Source organism: Podarcis tiliguerta (assembly GCF_965153285.1).
Source record: "Podarcis tiliguerta genome assembly, chromosome: 5".
Taxonomy (NCBI): domain Eukaryota; kingdom Metazoa; phylum Chordata; class Lepidosauria; order Squamata; family Lacertidae; genus Podarcis; species Podarcis tiliguerta.
This window is the reverse complement of record NC_139538.1, coordinates 78,292,443-78,314,419: the sequence shown is the minus strand read 5'-3', so window position 1 is coordinate 78,314,419 and position 21,977 is coordinate 78,292,443. Positions and strand designations below refer to the sequence as shown.

Below are 21,977 nucleotides of genomic sequence, written 5' to 3'. Positions count from 1 at the left end.
GCCAAGGTTTGGCTTGGGAATGGGCTGTTCTGGAAGCAGATGCAGCCTTGGATTTGTTGGATCCAAAGCCTCTTCATTTCCCCCAATGGGCCCCCGTGCTGGGTTCATTACCAACTTTAGCCTGGAGCTAGCACAGATGCTCCCCCATTTCCTCTCTCTCAACAGTGAGAGAAAGTTGAAAAACAGTGGTACCTCGGGTTACAGACGCTTCAGGTTACATATTCCGCTAACCCAGAAATAGTACCTTGGGTTAAGAACTTTGCTTCAGGATGAGAACAGAAATCGTGCGGTGACAGCGTGGTGGCAGTGGGAGACCCCATTACCTAAAGTGGTACCTCAGGTTAAGAACAGACTCAGGTTAAGAGTGGACCTCCAGAACGAATTAAGTTACCAAGGTACCACTGTATGGGCAAGAAACACCCAAGCCATCCACCATGGTTGGTGTAAGACAGCAGAGCTTTGGGTCATCTGCTACTTCACCAGCCCACCAGCTTTGCACATCATCTAAATTTCTTCTGGGGGCAACCCAAACTTGAAATAAACATTAGGCCTGAGGCCTTATTCAGCTCAGTATAATCTCTGGCATGCTATTTTGCTAAATTGTTTTTTTCAGGCAGCAAAATGTCTTGGGCTGGCCCTGATTATGGTAGTTTAAAAAGTTTTGGGATGAAAAATTCTAGGACCTTTGTCTAGAGCTCAAGACTTGTTGGCACCTGAGGCGAACCACAAAATGGCACTCCCTCTCCCACCAGGGAAGAAGGGGTAAATGAATAGCTACATCAGGAACAAGTGGTGGGGGGGATAAAGATCAATATTGGGAACAAGAGTGGGAGGGGACTCACAGTACCTCCTATTGGCAAAGAGGCCACTGTAGAGGTGGAACTGTGGGGGCAGGGAGAGGTCTGATCACCAAGGAGTGCACTGCAGCTATTGCTGCCACTACGGCAGCAGCAGTGCATTCATTGGTGGCTAGATCTGCTGCCTCAGTAGAGCCTGTTGCCTGAGGCGGTCTCCTCACCTTGCCTCATGGGTGAGCCAACCCTGCCTCAGCCCAAATGTATTGGTCCCCATGACTTTAAAAAGCCTTTTCATTCATTTCATTCAATTGTTCTTTAGTTTTAGATGGCACCCATATTGATTCATTTATGGGTTGACATTCTTCAAAAAAATATGATTCAAGAGCAAGATCAATTGAGGGTAAAACATTTCTACGCAAACCATTGATTTGAGGCATATTTTGCCTGCGTGTTGTCTTTCCTACATTATTATCCTGATAGAGATTCATTAGTTTCTACTTTTCCTGCTCTGTTAATTTCCAGCTCTCAGACTGTCTCTACAGATTCCCAGCATGCAAAAATAAGCAAGCAAATCTTTCTTGAATGCAAAAAACCCCCTATTTTATATGAGCCCTTTCAGCAATTTGTAAGGACCCTGGGCTTCCTTACCCAAGGGCACAACTTAAACGAAAGCCTTCAAGGTTAATGGTGTGGGTGGTTTTCTTAAGTTCAGTGGGATTTACTCTCAGTATCTATGCACAGGACTGCAGCCTATGTCAACGCTGAAGTAAGTCTCATGAAAGAATATAGAAATGCAGCCTAGAACATTTGGGCCCTACTGGCATGGTGTATCCAGAAAACATTAGAGGGCATAACCTGGGGAAGGCAGGGATGTTTCTTTGTGGTGGGGCCAGACTGGGGCCTCCAAGTAAGGCAGCTTAGCAGGACTGGGAATGTAGAGAACGTTCCTTCATGCTGTTCTCATTGCTGCTTGGGATATGAAGCCAACACAGCACAGGAAGTCTGTGGGCTTTGTGGGTTATGTCATCTGCCAATCTGCAAACTAATGGGCAAAATTAGCAGCCACCATTTGCAATATCTTTTATCTTTGTAATTTGGAGGGTGTGATTTTTTTTTTTTTGCTATATAACGTGATGGAAAGAAATAGAGAGAGCTCTGTTTTCTAGAAGTTAGGTGTGAGCAGAGGATGGTGAGCAACAGTGTTTTGTAGATAGTGGGAACAGTTATCCTACATGGTAGGGATAGCGTTGATTAGAAGAGGGAACGTTTCTCGGAAAGCATCGAATAGATAGCTGGAAAGCTGATTTCAAGACAGAGGTGCTGGCCTTCTACTTAACATGCTAGTTTTATTTATGAAGATGTTTTTGAAAGCAGGAACATACGATCATGTGAACTTCTGTCTGAAGTTCTGAACTGTGGCATGGTAGGTTCTGAAATTCAGGCTTATAACCTCCATAAGCACGAGGCCTGTATGCCTCAGCTCAACCATTAACTCACCACCCATGTTGGCCTGTAACAATAAGCCAAGAAGTTTGGCTTAACAAACCACACGGTGCATGAACTCTTCACTTTGCTTCTCTTTTGGTGCAGGCAGGTAAAGCAGGAAGAGGATAGCTTAGCATTACATCTGAGCCTGAGGTTGTGGTTTGCTTTGCCCTAATAAGCCAGGATGCATAAGCCAACAAGAATGGTTTTAGACCAGCAAGCAGTTCTGGCTTGGTTTACAAAGCCATTTTTCTTGGATTATGATTACATGTAAACACAGCCACTTAGTGGCCTTTTATGTGAGCCCCTATATTTGTTCTTCAGCCTGACCCTCCAACTGCTGATCTGTATTACTAGTGGGTTGTTTTATTTATGAATGAAATAAAGTGAAGTATTTTGGGCACCCCACCCCAATACATTGTTATTCAATGTTATTTTTATTATTAATTAAATTTGTATACCGCCTTTCATCCGAAGATCACAGTAGTAGAATAAATGAATAATATTGTGTCCTCACTCAGAGTTGCTGAGTTCACTTTGGGCTGTTTTTCTTTTTTAAGGAGACTGCGGGAAGCCATTTGTGCAAAATGCGAATGCATGTAAATTCATCGCTCCACGCTGCAGTCACATTGGCTCAAATCCTTGTCACGCCATCATAGTTCCTGGAAGCAAGGCTGTCTCTTCTGGTTCTGTGCACTGTACCTCCCACCGGTATAGCTTTATCCTGGATTCAGGAATGCTTCTGTGACCCACAGGGAGCTTCCGTTTCCTTCTGGTGTGCTCCCTCAACAAACCAGCTATCCATTCTCTCGGATCAGATGAGGTATGCTCTACGTTGGGAAAGTCAATGGGCCTCTTAGTGCCCATCTCTGTGTAGAGCAGAGGTTTTGACCAGATTATGACCTGCAGGCTTTTTAGTACTTTGATTATGACCTACGTTTGACTAGGACTATGATTCAGCAGTGACCTCACTGCTCAATATAGATCATTTATATTTTATGCTTCCAAAGTTTAATGTTTTTGCTACTTAGGTAAGCACTGCAGGATGGACTAATATTTTCTATTAATGGAAATGATGCTTGTTGTTGCTTTTTAAAATAAAATTGAAGGAAGCTGAAACAGACTTGATTGATTAGGGCTATTTATGAAAGGTATGGCAGGGGAGACTTTGCCGCAGGTTAGCTACTTTGCATGGCATTGTGGATGGGAAGGTTAGCAAATAAAGGTACATTTTCAGCATTACCTGGATGGGGAAATGCAGCAGAAATTGCAATTGTTGGGGAACAAGCCTGAGATCTTCTGAATGCAAAGCAGGCACTCTATACCAGTGAGCTACAACCCTTCCCAAACTTCTGTGGTAAACAACAGCTAGCCTCTCAGGATGGAGTTGTGGTTCAGGATGAGTTGTCAGTCCTATGTAGAGCCAGAAGAGAACTTGGTGGATCAATGCAGAGCCTAGCACAGTCTGCGGATGTAGGCTGGAGATCCAGAAATGGAGTCCGTAACAAACTTCATTATTTGTTAGGGCAGCTTTGAGGTTATTGGCTTTTCAGACTGCTTGAGCTTGGTTTAACTGGTCAGACAAATATATCATGGGCAGCTGTATAGTCGCCTACCATGCCTCAGTTGCTCAAGCAATGCAGGCATTACTACATGATGAAATACGCTGAGAATTGACCAACCATGGGAGCCTTTGGATCTGATTAAATGGCACATAAACATGATAGACTGAAGGCCTAGAGGATGATATTAGCAGATACATGGCTGTGATCATTGCAGAAAATGTCTGCACTACATTCAGATAGTCTGTGATTAGATTTTCTGTTATTCTCCATTTGGTTTTTTAATGTGTCGTGAATGAAGTCCTCATTTTCTACTAATTTTGTGGTGGGTGGGTGTTTCCGTTGTTTATTTAAAGCATTTTCACCCTGCTCTTTTCCCAAAGAGCTTGCAAAAATCTGTAAAGAGACAGTTCTTGCCTTCAGACTTGCAATGTGAAACACACAACACACATGGGTGGGAAGGAGGAAAGTAGTGCTAAAGTAATCAAAAGGCTCATAAACCCTCATCAATCAATAGGTACACTAGGTGTTCCTTGAATAAGCGAAAGTCATTCTAGTCTTTAGATATTTCAAGGAGGGCAAAGTTGCCACCGGCTTGGCTGATGAAAACAGCATAACAGAGAGTTGGGGTTGGGGGCAGACTATATGTTGCATACAAAGGAAGCCACAATGGCTGTTCTAAAGAAAAAATAAAATCAGCTTTAGGAGAGGGTGATTTTGATCAGAAATCTACCCCATTTGCTTTTCCCCAGGTGGGATTCCAGACATGTGCTTGCATGAGGAATCACAGAAGCAGCAAATTGCCTACAGCCATAAAAACATCTAGCACAACCTCCTTCATTTATTCCAAGCAGAGAGAAGACTTGGCCAACACAGCAAGTGAAGGAATCACTCTACAACACAGGAGCGATGGCAAAATGAAAGTGAAACCAAAAAGGAAACATTCCAAGGCATACACAGAGAAGGGAGTGATCACAACCCACAGTGTAACAAGGCACAGCAAATGTTCCATTTGTTTTTAAGCAATCAATAACTCCTGGTAGCTTGGTTTTATTGGAAGAAGAGATAGCTGCTTGGTTATGAGAAAAGACTGTTCTACATTTTGTAATCACTGACTCAGGCACAGCAGCATCACCTGATATTGCTCTTCTGGCACATGGTGTACCCTATGTGCAATTGCAACGCAGCACTCGAGAACAGTTTCCAATAGCTCTGAAAATTGGATAGACTTGTGATCCAAAAGCAAGAGGAGCTGCTGACAAATAGTGACAGTAAAGTTACTGATGTCATCATTAGGTTTGTTTTGCATCAGCAGTCAGGCCAGCCAGAGAAGTATTTTCCAAACTTGTCATACTTCCTCACCACAAGGCAAGTATACTTTCTTCTTCTTCTTCTTTATATTGCCCTTCATCAGTAGATTTCAGGGTGGTACACAGCATAAAAATACAGTGTGAAAGAGTAAGAATTCCCCACGCTTTGTAAGTTTTGTATGAATCACTGTGCTTCTCATGACTCCAGATTGGAAGGAGACAAGTTATGGGGAGGTGACTCTTGTAGACTCCCTTAAGGGAAAGAGCAGTTATGGCATATCTGAGAGTGGGGAATTATGGAATTGAACATGATGCAGGCATATGGCTCAATTACCCACCTTCCAGGTTCTTGGAGTGGGGTAAGGGACCTCAGAGCAGTAAATCCTGCAGAGATGCAGCTTTCAAGCTACTCTAGACCCAATAGTTCCTTATATTTATTTCTCATGACAGAGACTTTGTGAATTCCTAGACTGGATACTTGCAGATATGAACATATTCTTACTGGTGTGTGCATTCATTTAGGGCTCCATAATACTGAGTCGTTTTAGTAGCTGTTCTTAGGGTTTCTCGGGAACATAAACATAACATTTGCAGAGTTTTTAAGTAATGCTTCCTGGGCAAGCAATGCATAATGTTATCTGAAACTTCCAGAAGCCGAAAAGCATTCCTATGGATTGATCTTCACCCAAGCGAGTAGAGCCATTTCCCTTGCTACCCAGCAGCTAAGCTGGGTTTGCTGCTGCATATGCACTCATCTCTGATAAGTGTGCCTGTATGATGTAGGTGTTTTCGAACACCGATTTTTAAATTTTTATTCTTAAGGCTTGTGAAAACCCCCAGTACACTTAACTTGAGAGTAAGCCCTGTCAACTTCTTGCAACATATTCCAAAAAAGGGGACAGGTCCCAGTGTGGAAAGTTCATCCAACTTTTCTCCCCTGAAAAAGAAATTGTACACAGAGGGAACTACAGAGATGGTGTTGGCATTATGCAACAGAAGTGGCTGAGGCACTCAAGTGCTTCCATTCCGCAATGCATGCAACGTTTGCTGGGGCTTTTAGCTGAGTATTGATGGCTTGCTGGGAAAGCTAATAGGTTGAGAAAAGTCCCCCCCCCCACCTCATTTGTGGTTCAAAAGTGGTGTTACACTAATAAGCAGCAGCTGCGGGCATACATTCTAGGCTACTTTGGGCATCTGCCAGGTAGCTTGCCTACCCTTAAGCATCCTCTCACCATCAGACAAAAATATCTGTTTCCCCAGCAATTAATTATTCAGCATGTTTAATGTATCCAGGGCGGGGCAAGTTACTATTCTGAAATCAGTACCTTCGTATTAAGATGTAGTTACAGAGGACAGGCTGCTGTTGCTCTATCACCTCTCTTCCCCGCCCCCCTACCCTGCTCCAGATCTTTTGGTAACTCCTTTCCGCATGTTTGTTGGGTGTCCTCCCGGTTCAACCCCATCCCTACTTTTTGCCTCGATTTTGCAGGCCCAACCTTCCGCACCCAGCTCTGGGCTTGTCCCAACCCCTCGGGCCATTTTTCAAGAGCCAAGCCTTCCATTCTGCTTTTGCTGTCTTGCAACCAAGCCCGGCGAAGGGAGCAAATGACGGCGTCCCCGGCCTCTGCGCCTGGAAGCTGTATGCATGCAGCCCCATCTCCAAACTGCTGGGTGCTTTCGTTTTTAAAACGCTGCGGAAATTAGGCAAGGACCAGTTGCGTTTCCAAATGCTGGTCTTTTGCATTAGGCGCCCTCGCCCAAACTTCCTACACCTGGAGTTTGCAGCAGCAGCACCTGTAGCAAAGCGGTCCTGAGCTGCCCCTTGGCTCTGCCCTCCTTTGATCCCTCCCCCGTTTTTCTTTTTCGGTCCCCTTTCGGTGGGTCCCTTCCTGCCTCTGCAGCCAGGCGCCCTGCCCCCTGATCAGTTTCACACTCCTCCTCCGCCCCCCCGCTGCTGCAATTTGTTCATTAACTTGGGGGGGGGGGGAGAAAGAGAGCGGCTTGTCCATTTGCTGCCTGGACCGAGCCATCCGCGCAGCAGCTCCACCGCGAGGAGGGGGAACAGCCCTGCTCGCTCGCTCGCTCTGTGCCTGCCTGCCAGCAGCCTCATTAGGCGCACGGCAGCTCCGCCGCAAGGACCCAGGCAAGTTCCCAGCTGGCCCAGACCACCCCAGGCGGCAGCCAGCAGCACCACCGCCCCTCGCTCAGCACAAAAGCCGAGCTGCTCTTAGATCTTGCGGAGCAGAGCGACTGAACTCCTTCCATTCCCGGCTGGAGGGAGGCGTCGGAGCGGCATCCTTTCCCCCTTCGCCTGGGAGGGGGCGCTGCAAAGTGCACTTGGAGAAGATCAATGCAGCCGTGCAGTTCCTGAGCGCGCCAGCCGCCTTGGAAGCAAACGGAGCAGATCTTAATTTCCACTTCCCCCCCACCACGGTCTGAACCCGCTCAAATCTCTCTCCCCCCTCATCCTCTGTTCCAGATTCAATGAAGAAGCACCCCGTAGACTCCGATGGGCGGCTAAAGACCAACGGGAGTTGAGCCAGTGCTGCCTAGGCAGGTGGGCTGAATCCGCCTCGTCCGTGCGCGCTTCTGTGTCTCTACCTCTCTTTCAATTTCTGGGGAGAGTAGAGACCTGGGAGGCGCCCCAAGCGCGGCTCTTCGCGACTCAGGCCGGCAGGAGCAGACGGGACCCCCCCCCCTCCAGTCCAGCCCTTGGTCTTGTTGGCGTTTGGCAGCCGCAAGTGAGAGGAGGGGGATCTGGAGACCCTTCGGAGGATGGGGCGACCTGACTGAGGAGCGGACTGTCGTCTCCCCACCCAAGACCCAGGCGCCTGCTTTGGAGGGAGCGCGGAGAACTATCTTATCTCGTGCACGTTTGAACTCCAGAGAGCCTTGCCAAGACTTCTTCCCTGCCGTCGAAGAAGTTCGGAGAGGCGATGGGATTATTGCGAGGGGGAAAGATGCCTTTAGCCCGTTGGGCGTTAAGTGTCGTCGTCCTATGCGAGGGTAAGTAGATCTGATGGGGAAACCCTCTTCGCACTGGTTTAGGGCACGATTCAGCCAAAGTTAACGCATTACAGTAATTGAATATACTCTCAGTGAGATGCGTTTCCTTGTAAACGTGCAGCTGGCTCCTCGTTCCGTGGATTTCTGTGCAGAGCGTTGAGCACCTGCTCGGCTTTACTCTGCTGGGATCCGTGGGGGTGTTGCAGCCCCGTTTTACGCATGTTTACTCGTGTCTAAGGAAGCCAGTCTAAGAAGCTCACTTGCTCGGGAGTAAGCCCCATTGAACTAAGTGCTACTTCCGAAGAAACATAGGATTGAGTTGTGCGTCCCAGGGAGTTCAGTGGGACTGAGTAGGCATAGGACTGCAGACGTCGTGTGTGTTTATTTGGAAATAAGGCCCTCTGTATTGGGGAAGGGGGCTTATGTCTTAGGAAATGTGTTTCGGATTGCAGTCTTAAAATGGTTAACTTTTACTCGGATCACCCTTCCTGGTGATGACAGACTGTGCTCCGAAACGACCCCACCCCTTAATATGCCTGTGATCTTTAGCTCTTGATTTACTCTTTTATTTCTTTTTCTTTTTACAATCTCATCATTCTTGTGTATAAACCCTGATTTCAAACAAATCAAGATGCAAAAATGGGGAATGACTTTTTAAAAGTTTATGAAAGATCTTTTTAAAAAAATCTTTCTCTCTCCCCGCCATCACCAAATTAAATTGGCTTCAGGTTGATAAATGGAAGAGCCTACAAGATGAAAAGTTATTGGCTCGCCACACAGATGATGCTTCCCGCAGCTGTTTAGTTTCTAAGGCAAACAGAAAAAGCCATTATCTTCCTCCCCTCCATCTGGCCGTGTTTGCCAAAGCGTTTCTGATGTTTACGTGAATAAATCAAAGTTTGCGTGTTGTAAAGAAACTTGTTCGCACTCTCCCGGGGTGAGGGTCCCCTTTAAATCATTCAAAATAACAAAAGCCAAAACAAAGGAATACCTTTTTTCAGGTAGGTAAACATCAGTGGCTGATCTAGAGGAGGATCGTTTGCCGAATTCTGGGTCGTGATTAATAATTTTAAACCGCTTCACAGGGGTTTTAAATAGCCATCAGTTAAAAACAGTGGAAAAAGGAGGTTTTGGTTTGAGTCTTGGAAGCACTGATTGACTTACACAAGCCTTTTCTTCTGTCGTACACATTTATTAAGAATACCCTTACCCTATTTCAGATCTTCCTTAAGTCCATCATTCAATCTAAACTTCTGTGCCTCTTCAGTTGGTGTTTGCAGCTTGAAACCATAACATCAAGGTCAAAATCGATAGAATGCAAACATTTTAAAGCCCCGTTTTCTCTTTATACTCAAAAGTGTACTGAATGTTTTCAGAAATGTGTTTAATAGAGATTTTTGCTTAGGCTATGCCTCTTTGAATTATTCTCTAGATAATGCCAGCGGCGGCAAAATAGACAGGTCCCTGCCCATAGGAGCTTACAATCTAAATATTGATGGTATGGGTGGACATGGAAGGAGGGGAGAGGGAAGGACAGTATATTATCATTCTCTCAATTATCATTCTCATTCTCTCTCACTATCCTTCCCCCCCCCCCCCGCAGTACAGTGTTGTATTTTTTGAATACACATGTTCATGTTTTGGAAACTGATGTTTCACTGTAAAATGCAGCATCATATTTATCACAAATTAATTTCGAAGCTGCTTTTAGGTCTCCTCCTTTAAACTGAATATGGTTTAGTGCAAATGCTAATCCAGAAACTGAATATGTTTCTCCCTTTAACATTAATTTGCCGCCTTCTTTACTTCTTTAATGTTTGTAACCTTTATGCTTTTATGTTCTTAGCATCTGCATACTGGATGAAGAATAGAAACACATTTTCAAAAATAGCCCATCTGCTTTAAATATCAAAGCTTCTTAGATGACAATACTGTGGAATTGACCTGAGATTGTCCCATTGAATTCAATGGAACTTGCTTCTTGGCAAATGTACGCAGAATTGGGTTATTGGCTGCAGAATCGGGTTATTGGTTTTAACAAATAGAAAACCGCTAGAAGGGTTGTTTCAGAAGTGATGCTATGAATGCTTATGAGTCTGGATTGTGCCACTTGTGAATTGGGGTGTGTGTGTATATGTCAGAACTTTTTTCTCTTTCAGAGCTTGTGTGTCTGAGAAGCAGAAATTTAGCAGCTACAGGTGTGCCCATTGCTGTATTTGTGTGCTGGGTAATGCTGCCCCCATGTAACTTAACACCTGTCTAGCAGCATGTGCCATGCTGAATGCAGATCTAGATAGAAAGGAAAAGAACACAGATTTTCCTGTGTGGGGACTGGAATTGCAGGTGTAGGAGATCTGGCGAAAAATACTAATGGTCAATGGCACAAACTGCAATAAGGGAACAATGCAAGGGAAAGTTCTCCTGTTTAATCAGTATCTAAATGTGCAGGAGCTTGCAGCTCCCATTCATTTCAGTAGCTTGATTAACTACAAACCCCAACATATGGGAGGTGGCATTGCGCAGGAGAACTCCCTACGACACTGGTTTGTATAGGACCAGAGGTTGTTCTAGAGAACTGCAAGATGCAGCACATTTATATTTGAATGCTTGCCAGTTCTGAACTTCCTTTTAGTGAGCATTTGCAAATGCTGCTCAGTTTCCTCCTTCCTTACTCACCGAAGCTGATTGATCTTAAATACCAAATACAGGTTCTGGGTCCAACAGGAGGCATAGCTGAGTCTTTTTATCTAACCGTCTTTTCTCCTCGTTATCTTAGTTGAGCTTCATGTGAACTGAAGTCTGCTGATCATTTTATTTATCTCATTGACTAAATATTTATTCTATTCAAAAGCATCATGAACGAGTGTTAAGAGTCAATGTCAGGAGATAACATTCTAAAGTGGGGCTGAAGTCCAATTGCTGCTCTTGTCTCACATGCGAGACTCTTGCCTCCTTCCTCATGAGGCTTGAAAACAAACTTGCCACTGGAAGTGCCCCCTTCCTCAGCAGCAAAGTAACAAAGTTAGCTTCCTTAGGTGCACATTTTCCGCTTGTGGACCTCAGTAGATGACTAATGCCATTTTAAATTTTTGAGTCAACATAGCTGCAGATGCTTATTAGGACAATGTTAATTAGGAATGCAGGGTGTCTAGCACAAAAGGTGCCTATTGTGTGGGAGAAATGAAGTCGGAAAGAGGTGTGACACCAGCTCCTATTTATGTTACTGAAATATCCACATAGGTAACAGGAAAGTACTGTGGACTTCTGGATGAATTTTGAAAGCTGCCCAGATTTATTGATCTTTGACCAATTAGGTAGGGCCATTTCCCCTGCTACCCAGTAGCCAAGCTGCATTTGCCTCTGTGCATGCCCCCAATCCCTGTCTCTGAGTGTGCCTGGGTGATGTAGGTGTTTTCAAAACACCGAACTGTCATATTTGGGTGAACTTAGATGTACCTCTAAAAAGTAAAAAGCTCTTCCGCCTTAGAACATTACACGTGTACTGTACTTTAGGGCAGTGATTCCCAAACTCTCTCCCCCCCCCCCCCATGGACCGCTTGAGAATTGCTGAGGGTCTTGATAGACCCATTAATGGTGGTTGGTTTGTTTTTTGCCTTCTGTAGCAATTGTGATGTAATGTGCTGTGCTAGCGTGTGTTTTTTTGTTTGTTTGTTTTGTTTCTTTTATTTATTATATTGTATTTTATTGTGTTGCAGTTTGGATTCAGCAAATAATAAAATACACATATGAAAACTAATAGAAGCAGTAAAAATACAAGTAAAATCAATGTGAATATTTAATGCACTGCGCCAACTGTTCCCAGCCACTGCTCCTGCTGTTGTTCACAGGCAGACAACAATGGACCACCTGAATGAGGCATGCAGGTGGACCGCAAACCACAATTTGGAAACCCCTGCTTTACGGAGCATTTCCCCCATATATACCTCTCCAATCAGCTGCTGAGAGTGCCAGCCCTCCTGTTACATAGAGTGAGGTGGCTGCCTTCCGACAGCTGATTTTGGGAATTGCGAACAGGCAACAAATGTATTGTATTGTTTAATCCCAGGGAGAGCTGCTTGTAATGCTTTGTTGTCTTGGGTGCTAAAATAACCTGGCCAGCCTTGATACTTAATGCACCCCGATTTGATGGTGCACGAGGCAGGGGGGTTCATTTGCTGTTCTGCCTCAGATACCAGCATGTCTTGGGCTGGCCAGCCCCCCCCCCTTCACATACTCTCTTCGACTGACGTTGGAACAATGAGGGCACAGGGCAGTGGTTTCAGAGTTTGGGATGCCCTCCTTATGGAACTCATAAGTACGGCAAATTTTGTGTGTGTGCCCTTTTTGTTGGGAAGTTAAAGCATTTTTTATTTGAGAAGTACTTCAGAGATGACGGATTCTAAATGGGGATTTTGCTGCTGCAGGCTGTGGGCCACACAGGTTTTAAGATGTTTCACTTTGATGGATGTTTTCATCATATGCAGAGAAGCATGTAACAAAGAGCAGTTCTGTTGTGTGTGGCTCAGCAGCCAACACACCCAAAGTCCTGCTGACTAGCCGTGCCCTGAGCAGGAGGTGGTGGTGTGGCTGCTGTTCCCATTTCTGTTTCTTTCACAAAGGGCGATAAGTAGGCCAGTCCCAGGGCTGGCATAGCTTTGATGCCCATTTGGGAGCACGTGGTGGCAGCTTAGAATCCTTGGTATTATTCATGGAACTTGCCCTGACACCCACAAGGAATGTCCTGTTTTGGCCCACACTGTTGGCAGAGGACATAGGTGGTACCCTGACAGTGGGCCTTCCTCTCCACCGGTGGCAATGGCGCTTATGCCACTTGGTGACTACGCCAGCCAAATGCCAACTGCAGGATTGCACACACGCGTGCCCCGCCCCCTCCACACACCATGCTTTATAAATAAAATTAATAGTTGACGTGGAAAAATGATGGGGAACATGTACGCCTGATCTTTTTATGTTGTTTTGTTGGGATGCTTTTATTTATTTAATTTATGAACCGTCAGGTATTAGTCATGAGCTCATTATTATTTTTATAGAACAATGAAATCTTAGGCTGCTACCAGTACGACAGAAAGCCTTTATCTCTAATCCATACTGAAGGTTAGAGAAAAGAAATACGGCTTGTGCTTGGATTATAATGCATCTTTGGTTTATTCATAGTCGCTAGCACTTCAGGACAGCTTTTCACTTGCCTGGACTGCTCCACTATAGACTGCTGTCTGGGCTCCCGTGGTTCACTGTTGCTCCTTCCAGAGATTCCTGCCCAGAGAAGGCAAGCTGTGGTGATACAGTGGTACCTCGGGTTACAGACGCTTCAGGTTACAGACTCCGCTAACCCAGAAATAGTACCTCGGGTTAAGAACTTTACTTCAGGGTGAGAACAGAAATTGTGCGGCGGCGCAGTGGGATGCCCCCTTAGCTAAAGGGGTGCTTCAGGTTAAGAACAGTTTCAGGTTAAGAACGGACCTCCAAAATGAATTAAGTACTTAACCCGAGGTACCCCTGTACTGCTTGCTTGCCTTAACAGGATGGAGGGGTGTGTGTTGATACTTCTGACTTTTGTGTTGCCTGAATGTAGCCTATTTTGCAATGGTGGGAGTCACACTTGTTGTCTACTTTTGCCCTTGGCCCTACCTACCTCTGGGATGTGGCCTCTGTGCCAGGAAGGTTTCCCATGAGGTTCCCCACCCCTATAGAATAATTACTATAGGCAGATATTGTTCTACTGTGAATAAGGCTTTTCAGCTACGGAGGTGGGGAATCTTTTTCAGCCCAAGGGCCCCAGTTACCTTATGGGCAACCTTATGGGGAGCCAGATCCTATTGGTGGGCAGGACCAGAGGTGAAAAAAATGAGATGGGGGGGGACACAAATATGACTCTTACATTTGTACTTTGTACATTCTAGCACCACAAAAACTAGAGGTTCCTATACACATCAACACCCTCCATTCAGGCAACCAGGTACAGTTCAAGGCATTTGAGGAGGGTATCAAATAGTACCAGGAAGGGCTGTGGCCTCAGAAGGAGGCGTGGCCTGGGAAGAGTCCCAAGGGCCACATAGGGAGTTATTGAGGGCCACATTGGGCCAAATTTAGCCCCAGGCTGGAGGTTCCCCACCCCTAATTTAAATTAACCAGTTGGTGGACCAGGAATCATTGGTGTTAAAGTCAATAGCCCACCATTGGGTCAAAACCAAGTTGGGGGGGGGGGGAACTACCGAAACTGCTTATTAATTGCCTTGTGCTAAATCCTGAGTGAATAATGGCCAATCTTAAATTCAGTTTTCTGATTTTTGCTGCAATTTGTTACTTTTTTTTAGAGATCCCCATCATGGTTTTTTTAGCATTTTGGTGACTTTCTTTTAACACACATGTTTTATATGTAGTTTTGACTAACACACAGTTTTGCAAGCAGTTTCCACTAATACACATCTGTGTATTAACCTAACCAATATATTTATTTTGTGCACCCTTCCCCTCTTTTAGGCATTTTCCTAAATATTATTTGGTTGGTGAACAGCACAGCATATATGCGAATTCTGAAGAAAAGCTTTGTGTCAGCTTGCATATTGTTTCAGGCTGCAGCAACTATAGATAGGGCTTAGGTTCAGACTAAGCTTTCCCTTCATAGCTTTAGGTACAAACAAGGCCTATAGCCACTGAGTATTCTGGAGACATGTTCGATTTAATAATAAACTTTTTCTGCAGTAGGGATTCATAATAACAGCTATTGATCGTATAAAACACACATTGTATAGGTCTTCCTTTGTTAAAGTTGGAAGACAGAAATAGCCATTGTGTGGAATGCTTTTAATTCTTTTTTTTTTATTTGCTTTGTGATGAAAACTAAACTATGTATAACTTCATAAACATATCAGTGACATATAGTTAAACCTCTGCTGTACTGTAAAATATTGGTTCTTTACTTGCAACTGGAATTCTCCTTACACAGTCATTCCACAAGGCCATGTGTTGCCAGTGGTCACCAGCTATGCTTGCTTTGTGCTACAGAATGCTTTTAATTCATTATACTAGTATGGATTAATTTAGTAAGTATATCTTCTGTTCAATATTGGACTGTATTACTGATGTGGTCATACTGTTGCCCCGCTCCATCCCATTGGCTAAATATCCTAGAAGATTCTGGCAACTTATGGGTTGCATGCAAAGTTTCTCTTAATTTTAACAGGAAAGAAATTCCTCTGGATGAAGGGAATATTTTTTGTAGTGCAAGATCTGCTTAGATCTTGATGATCTTGGCTTACATGATCTGATCTGGTCCACATCTATATTCAGCAGTTTGGCATCAAGTGGTTTATTTGCAGACCATTTTGAAAAGTGCCAGGCTGTTTTTACACATGATGCTAAAAAGAAGCATCCCCTGTGAATATTAATGGAGGAGAAAGCCGTTTGTCAGTCAGGGTGACAACCTAGACAACGCATGTTTTCAAACCGCATTACAGAGCGCTGAATGCACGAGTGCCGTGTGTCCTTAGCTTCTTTTAGCTGAACAAATCCCTTTTTAAATGGTCTCTCTCAATGTCGTCTCTCTCCCCCCCCCCCGCCCTTCTGAACGAAAGAAAGAGCCTAACATATATTATAATCTCCACTTCTGGGAAATGGTAATGAGAGCAGACAGTAAAGTCAGTTCACTGGTAAAGTCAAGGGCCAGGTTAAAAGTGGATACAGGGTGGGTGGGGGGTTTGTTTGAGATGTCAGTCTGGTTTGGTAACAGGAGGCTCATGGAAACATGTGGTTTCCTTTGGAGTTTAAGGTGGAGAACCCTCCAGAGCCCATCAGCCCTCACCAGCGTGACCAGTAGTTGGGGATGATTGGAATTTTAGTCCTGTGATATCTGGAAGGCCACAGGTTCTCCAGTCTTGGTGTAAGTCAATCATTACTTTACTTTTCCTGCAAGCTGAGGATCAAACTGGCTGCAGTGACGGCATGACTTGATAGGGCTCACAGTGAATTCTTAAAAACGGGCAGGACAGAGGGCAATTAAAAATGCAGCATGAATGGTAGTGAGAGTTGAATTCTTTGCTTGCCTATGTTCCTCTTCCCCAAGTAGCCACATTTTCCCCTGGCAAAGGCTTCTTCTGCTCTTGGAGCTCCAGTTGGCAAAATGATGGCTGAGCAAAAGCCTACACGGTGGGAGGGACAAGGCTCTCATCCCTTCCCCATGGTGTGCTCTAAATCATCCCTTTTTTTTTATGGTTTTAGTTGGAGGCTTGATTCTAACATGCAGGTCTGGCCTTGCCAGGTTTTTTTTGGCTGTGTGGCACACTTTTATTCCTCAGTTAAAATTGGAGGCGCGCTTCATGACCTTTACTCCTTTAAACGGCTTAAATGTGTTGGGGTAAGAATTACCTGCCTTCAGATGAGTCCAACCCCAGTGTTTCTGCATGAGTCACTGTTCTTAGAAGGCCAGAACTTGGTCTCGTGCAGAGTTGCAGCAGGCAGCCTCTTCTGTGGGTAGCTGGGTGCCTTGAAGTCACATCATCTGTAAGTGATTAAAATCACTGTTTCAGTACACTTGCATTTCCCTTGTGGCAAACTGTTTTGGAATTTTCGCTTGGGTTATGACCTGCACTTTAAAGGCAGAGAAAATAGACTTTGGACACACAGTTGACTTCCTTTAAATGGCATAGATAATGATGGCGATGTTTGTTTCAAGCACTTGTTTCTTGCTTCTCCAAGACTGGAGGCAACTTCTAACAAAGTTAAACAGTAAACCAATACCAGTCATAATATCACAAAATCTAAGATCACAGTCTCATAAACAATGTTCCGTTAAAGAAAAGCGATACTCTTTTCCAGCAACAACAATAAGGCAGTAAAGATCTAGAAGCTTGTTCAAGAGCCATAGGCACTTTGGAAGAGGCCGGCTTAGCATCCTTTCTGAAAAGCTTAAAAGCACAGCAGAGTTCCGAACCATACAAGGTTGGTTGTTCCGTATCCTCAGAGCAATTTGCAGTGAAAACCCTGCTCCTCACCGCAGATGCAGTATCTTTAGCCAACAGGGACACAGGGCCCTTCTCCCAGGACATAAACAACTTCTATGGGGAAAGGCATATGTGGATCCTTGGTTGTGACAGGGAAGAACCAACCCGCTGTAGGGCACAGAGTGCAGAAACCTGGACAGACCCAAAGAATATAAAAATATCAGATGTTGGTTTCATGCTTAGGTTGTCATGCCTCAGGTGGTCCCGCCACCTCACTTTTAAAAGGCCCTCTTCCCAGTTTAATGGGGGTGGTCTCATGATCTGATTGGGTTCAATTGTTTTAAACAATTTTTCAAGTTTTGTTGTGGTGGTGGGGGAAAATAATGCTCTTGGGCTCTGTTTCCTCCTCAGAATTCTGGTCCCCAATCTTTTATCGCTTACCTATTTTGCTGTATCTCTTGATGAGTTTTGTTATGACCAAAGATCCCTTGGATGGCAAGAAATATGAAGATTGAAAAGCCAACACTTTTATGTGAAATACTGAATTCAGTGGGACATGATCGATAGGGCAGACCACTTTATTAAATTAGGTTTGTCACATGGACTGATGGTTCATATTAATCTTGTATCTACATACTAGGTTATGGTAGGATAAGTGGAAACTAGTATTTGTATACCAAACCCTTAGAAGACCTAGTGGACACTGACCTACCCTGTGGTTACTATTGTTGGGTACAGTTTCTGCTGCAAGAAGGGCTGTAGATTTTAACCGGATATATGATTTACTTTGTATGAGCCAAAAAACACCCTGAAATGTCACATTGTAGAAAGCAAAACTCTTCCAAGTCCATAATAGAATAAATTATGTAGATGCCCAATATTATGTAAATTTTTCACTCAAGCACATTTATTTCTCAGCAAGTTGCTATTTGTTTTCATCCATAAACAAATACCACCTTCAAACTTCAATCAGTATCTAGTGATCTAGAATGTAGGAGTAAAGAGATCTGATCTCCAAAGGTTAATGCAGATAATCTGTCTCTTTGATGTTTGTATAAACTTAAATAAATAAGGTATGGACATATATCCAGTCATGAGAAATACTGAATTGTGGCTAAACAGCCTGCATGCTACTCTGCCTGTGTGTATGTAATTTTAAATACAGTGGTATCTCGGGTTAAGTACTTGATTCGTTCCGGAGGTCCGTTCTTAACCTGAAACTGTTCTTAACCTGAAACACCACTTTAGCTAATGGGGCCTCCCGCTGCTGCCGCGATGCTGGAGCATGATTTCTGTTCTCATCCTGAAGCAAAGTTCTTAACTCGAGGTAATATTTCTGGGTTAGCGGAGTCTGCAACCTGAAGCATCTGTAACCTGAAGCGTAGGTAACCCAAGGTACCACTATACCATATGCACTCCTAGAAGACTGGGTTCAGTTTGTGAATCCAAGAGTCTCAAATTCCAGACCATAGTCATAAATACTGTTTAAAGATAACATGCCAAAATCAATGGGGTGATCTAAATAGTCATATACTGTACAGAGCTTGGGCATTAGTGTCAGGAAGAAGCAAACTATTTTGGCTGACTTGCCAATTTGAAGCTTGTCTACACATTAGTTACCTTATACTTGTTTGCACATTAGTTCCCTAACTTCATCCATTCGAGTACCTTAGCACCCTACAGGAACATCGCTATTCTGGACTGTTGTTTGTTTGTTCCAGCAGTGAGCATAGGCAGCTAAAGTGAATATGTTGCAACAGGGCTCAACCAGCTAAGAGTCCCCATAAGTGCAGCCAGATACTAAGAACACTGCAGCTTCTCTGCTCCTGGGTTGGTCTCCAGCTCTGCCAGGACTAGGCTCTCCAGCTGGAGAGCCTTCTTCTAGCCTTGTGCTTTTGGCAAGTTGAGATTCCCTGTCACTGCTGCCAGCCACTCACCCTAGCAGCCACCACAGCTTTTCTTTGCCAGGGAAAACAAGGCATTCGCTGTACGAACTGCTTTTCTTTTTCCTCTCTCTCTGGCTTCATCTGTGATTTTCCCTACTGTTATCTCTTCCAGCTACAGGCAAGAGCAGTCACTGCCAAAGCAAAATCTGAAAACAGCCCATGCAGTGATTTCCTTGATGCTTCCAGCTAGGAAAACCTGGGGCTGCTTGGAGGAGGAGGAGATGCTGCTGAGAGTGCAGGTTGAGTCATGGGGTGGAAGTGTGGAATGTGGCTCCAGATGCCTGTACTGGCTGTTTGAATGCAAGGCTGGTAGTGATTCCTGGATATGGTTCTGCATTAAGAGGTTAATAAGGGTACCTGCTCTGTCCGTCTGGTATTCTATTTCTTTGAATAAAACCTGCACAAGTGCCTTTTGAAAAGCTGATTCATGTTATTGATTGGTTCAAAAATGGTATTTCCCTGTTAATGATCCACTGATGGGAATTTACTTTTAGAGATTCATAATGTATGTTTATGAAGGATGGCAATGATGCCCCAAGCTTCATTAATTTGAAACTGTTATTAATTCAGGCAGTTAGTAGTTGTGATTGCAACCGTATGATCTCCTAATGATATTATGGCATCTGTTGTGTACAAACATTACAGGATGCAGCTTAACAACAAAAAGCCCTTCCAAACAATGTGCTGGAGGTATTAATCACTTTTGATGCTGAAAGTTGCATCCATCTGCACTTTGGGTGCTCAAGCAGAAGCCATGCTAGCAGTGGCGTAGCGTGGGGGCGTGCAGGGGGGGCCGGCCGCACTGGGCGCGGGCGCTCACACTCGCAGCTCTCTGCCCCTACCTGGCTCACTCACTCTCTCTCACTGCAGTGCTGGCTGTGCGAATCCGATCCCAGCCGCCGGGTCGCCGCCCACTGTGGAGGGGAGGCTGCCAGGCGTGCGGTGCGGAGAGAGAGCGAGGGACTATCTGGGGGAGGGACAGTGCAGCGGGGGGGGGAGGCGCAAATTACTTGCCTTGCCCCCGGGTTAGGGGGGCGCAAATTACTTGCCTTGCCCTGGGTGCTGACAACTCACGCTATGCCACTGCATGGTAGAATCTAGAAAGGCCACTAGCCATTCTGTGATCGGAGACTGGGCTGGATCCAGTCTAAGTTAGTCATGCTTTAGTCTCATTGAAACCAACAGGGCAAACTGAAGACTAATTTAAGAATAATCCTTGGGCACAGTGAAGAGAAAAACCAAGCAGAAGAACTGCCCAATCCAAGCTCAGGCTGGCAGGGAAGATTTCTTGTTGTCTTTCTGTCTCCCTCTCTCTCCCTCTGCCCCCCCCCTTCAGACATGTATTTTCCCTTTATATTTTCTCCCACTACTTGCAGTGGCACAACTATGCCAGCTCCAGAGCTGGTCTGCTCCCTTCCCCGCTTCCAGGCAGATGTGGGGGGAATGGGAGGTTTCACTCCGTAGATGTTACTGCCATTGAAGTGCCAGCAGTGAAGTGGGCAAGGGCAGCAGGGTTTTCTACCCCTGTAGAGGGGAGCCTTGAGAGGCTGGATACCTCTGCAGGCAGAGAGGAGATCTGCTGTGTCCTTAGGTCTCAAGGCATCCTTCCAGGAACTCTTGTTTTGTGTCCTTAGTCTTGATCCAGCTCATTATTATCTCCTAGAAGTCTTAAAACTGTTGCAACCTTTTTATTTTAATTTTAAAAAAGCTTGTCATTCCAGGATGGAGGAGGAGGACAGGAGGAGGGGATGGGGCAAGAGAATGCATTTTATGCCTTCTGTTTGTCTTAAGAGGCCTGGCAAGTTTGAGGATTAGTGTGGGAGGTGGTTAGGGAAATATCAGGAAATTGGTCTCCCCCTCTTGCCTCAGTGGTGCTTTCAGAACCCTGCAGAACTTTGGAGGAAGGGTTTAGTAGGAGTGCACGCTGGTATCCGCCCCAGACTCTCTAAATCAGTGGTTCTCAGACTTTTTTTCTCTGCGCCACACTTTCATAATAAAAATCTGCTCATGCCACTGCAGGTGTTTTTTTATTGATAAGAAATATATTGGAAAACAAAAAGAAGCAACTCCTAGCAGTGCTTGGTTTATAACATTGCACGCAATTACTTTATAATACAATCACGGGACACCCAGAAAGTATAAAATAGTGCAGCTACAGGAATCATTCCCAAAGTCTAATTTTTAAAAAGCCCCTTGCATGTTTACCTTAACTATGTATGGAAACTCAATGGGAGGTGTGAGCTTGCTTTTGCTGCGTAATTTCATTTATTTTAAGTTGAATCTGAGACAGGCAAACTCATCAATTTCTCCTTAGCCAACCTAGCCTAATCCTACACTATACCATAACTGCGCTGATATGTTCAATTTTTTTTTTTTTTTTATAAATAATTTTTATTAATTTACAACAAAACAAGACATACAATATTTTCACATTCAAATTTTTCTAAATCTTTCCGTTTGGACTTCCTTCAGCTTTTCCGTAAATCTTTCGTAGTCATTATTAAGTTACGCATTTCCTATTTTTTAACATTGTCATTGTTTAAGTCTTTTTTCCTCTATTTCCTTTTAACAATATCTCTCGCGTTTTCACAGTGCTCTTTTAAAACCTTCTAGCATTATTTGATCATCACTTATACTCTCCAGATATTCAACAAATTTTCCCCAGTCTTCTGTAAACTTTTGGTCTCTTAAATATCTAATCTTTCCAGTTATCTTATCCAATTCAGCATAGTCTAACAACTTTAATCTCCAGTCTTCTATTGTCAGTATTTCCTGTTGTTTCCATTTTTGTGCTAGTAACACCCTTGCAGCCATCATTGCGTATTGGAGAAACTTACTATCCTTTCTCTTATTCTCCTTTCCAAAAATACCTAACAGAAAGACCTCTGGCTTCTTTGTAAAAGTATACTTT

The 21,977-nt window shown here is 44.4% G+C and overlaps 1 protein-coding gene and 1 long non-coding RNA gene across 12 annotated transcripts in view; one reads left to right on the top strand and one right to left on the bottom strand.

The window, feature by feature from the left end:
- Positions 1 to 21,977, top strand: part of RET (ret proto-oncogene) — a 115,951-nt gene that overhangs the window by 18,795 nt on the left and 75,179 nt on the right. For 2 of the 7 annotated variants that reach the window (XM_083440324.1, XM_083440329.1), the window contains 3 exons: positions 2,843 to 3,105; positions 4,597 to 5,212; positions 7,634 to 8,160. The exons of 2 other annotated variants lie outside the window; for them this stretch is intronic. In XM_083440324.1, coding sequence (XP_083296450.1) covers positions 8,153 to 8,160 — 8 coding nt within the window. In that variant the 5' untranslated portion in view covers positions 2,843 to 3,105; positions 4,597 to 5,212; positions 7,634 to 8,152. Of the gene's footprint in view, positions 1 to 2,842; positions 3,106 to 4,596; positions 5,213 to 7,274; positions 8,161 to 21,977 lie in introns of those variants that run through there. 3 more of the 7 variants (XM_083440326.1, XM_083440327.1, XM_083440328.1) reach the window with 3 other exon arrangements.
- LOC310677529 overlaps positions 1 to 21,977 on the bottom strand; it is a 36,233-nt gene that overhangs the window by 1,653 nt on the left and 12,603 nt on the right. The window contains exons 2-4 of one of the 5 annotated variants that reach the window (XR_014511231.1): positions 16,546 to 16,678; positions 15,441 to 15,556; positions 13,305 to 13,434 (exon numbers count right to left, since the gene is read on the bottom strand). This is a non-coding gene — a long non-coding RNA (uncharacterized lncRNA). Of the gene's footprint in view, positions 1 to 13,304; positions 13,453 to 15,440; positions 15,557 to 16,436; positions 16,679 to 21,977 lie in introns of those variants that run through there. The other 4 variants (XR_014511232.1, XR_014511233.1, XR_014511230.1 and 1 more) reach the window with 4 other exon arrangements.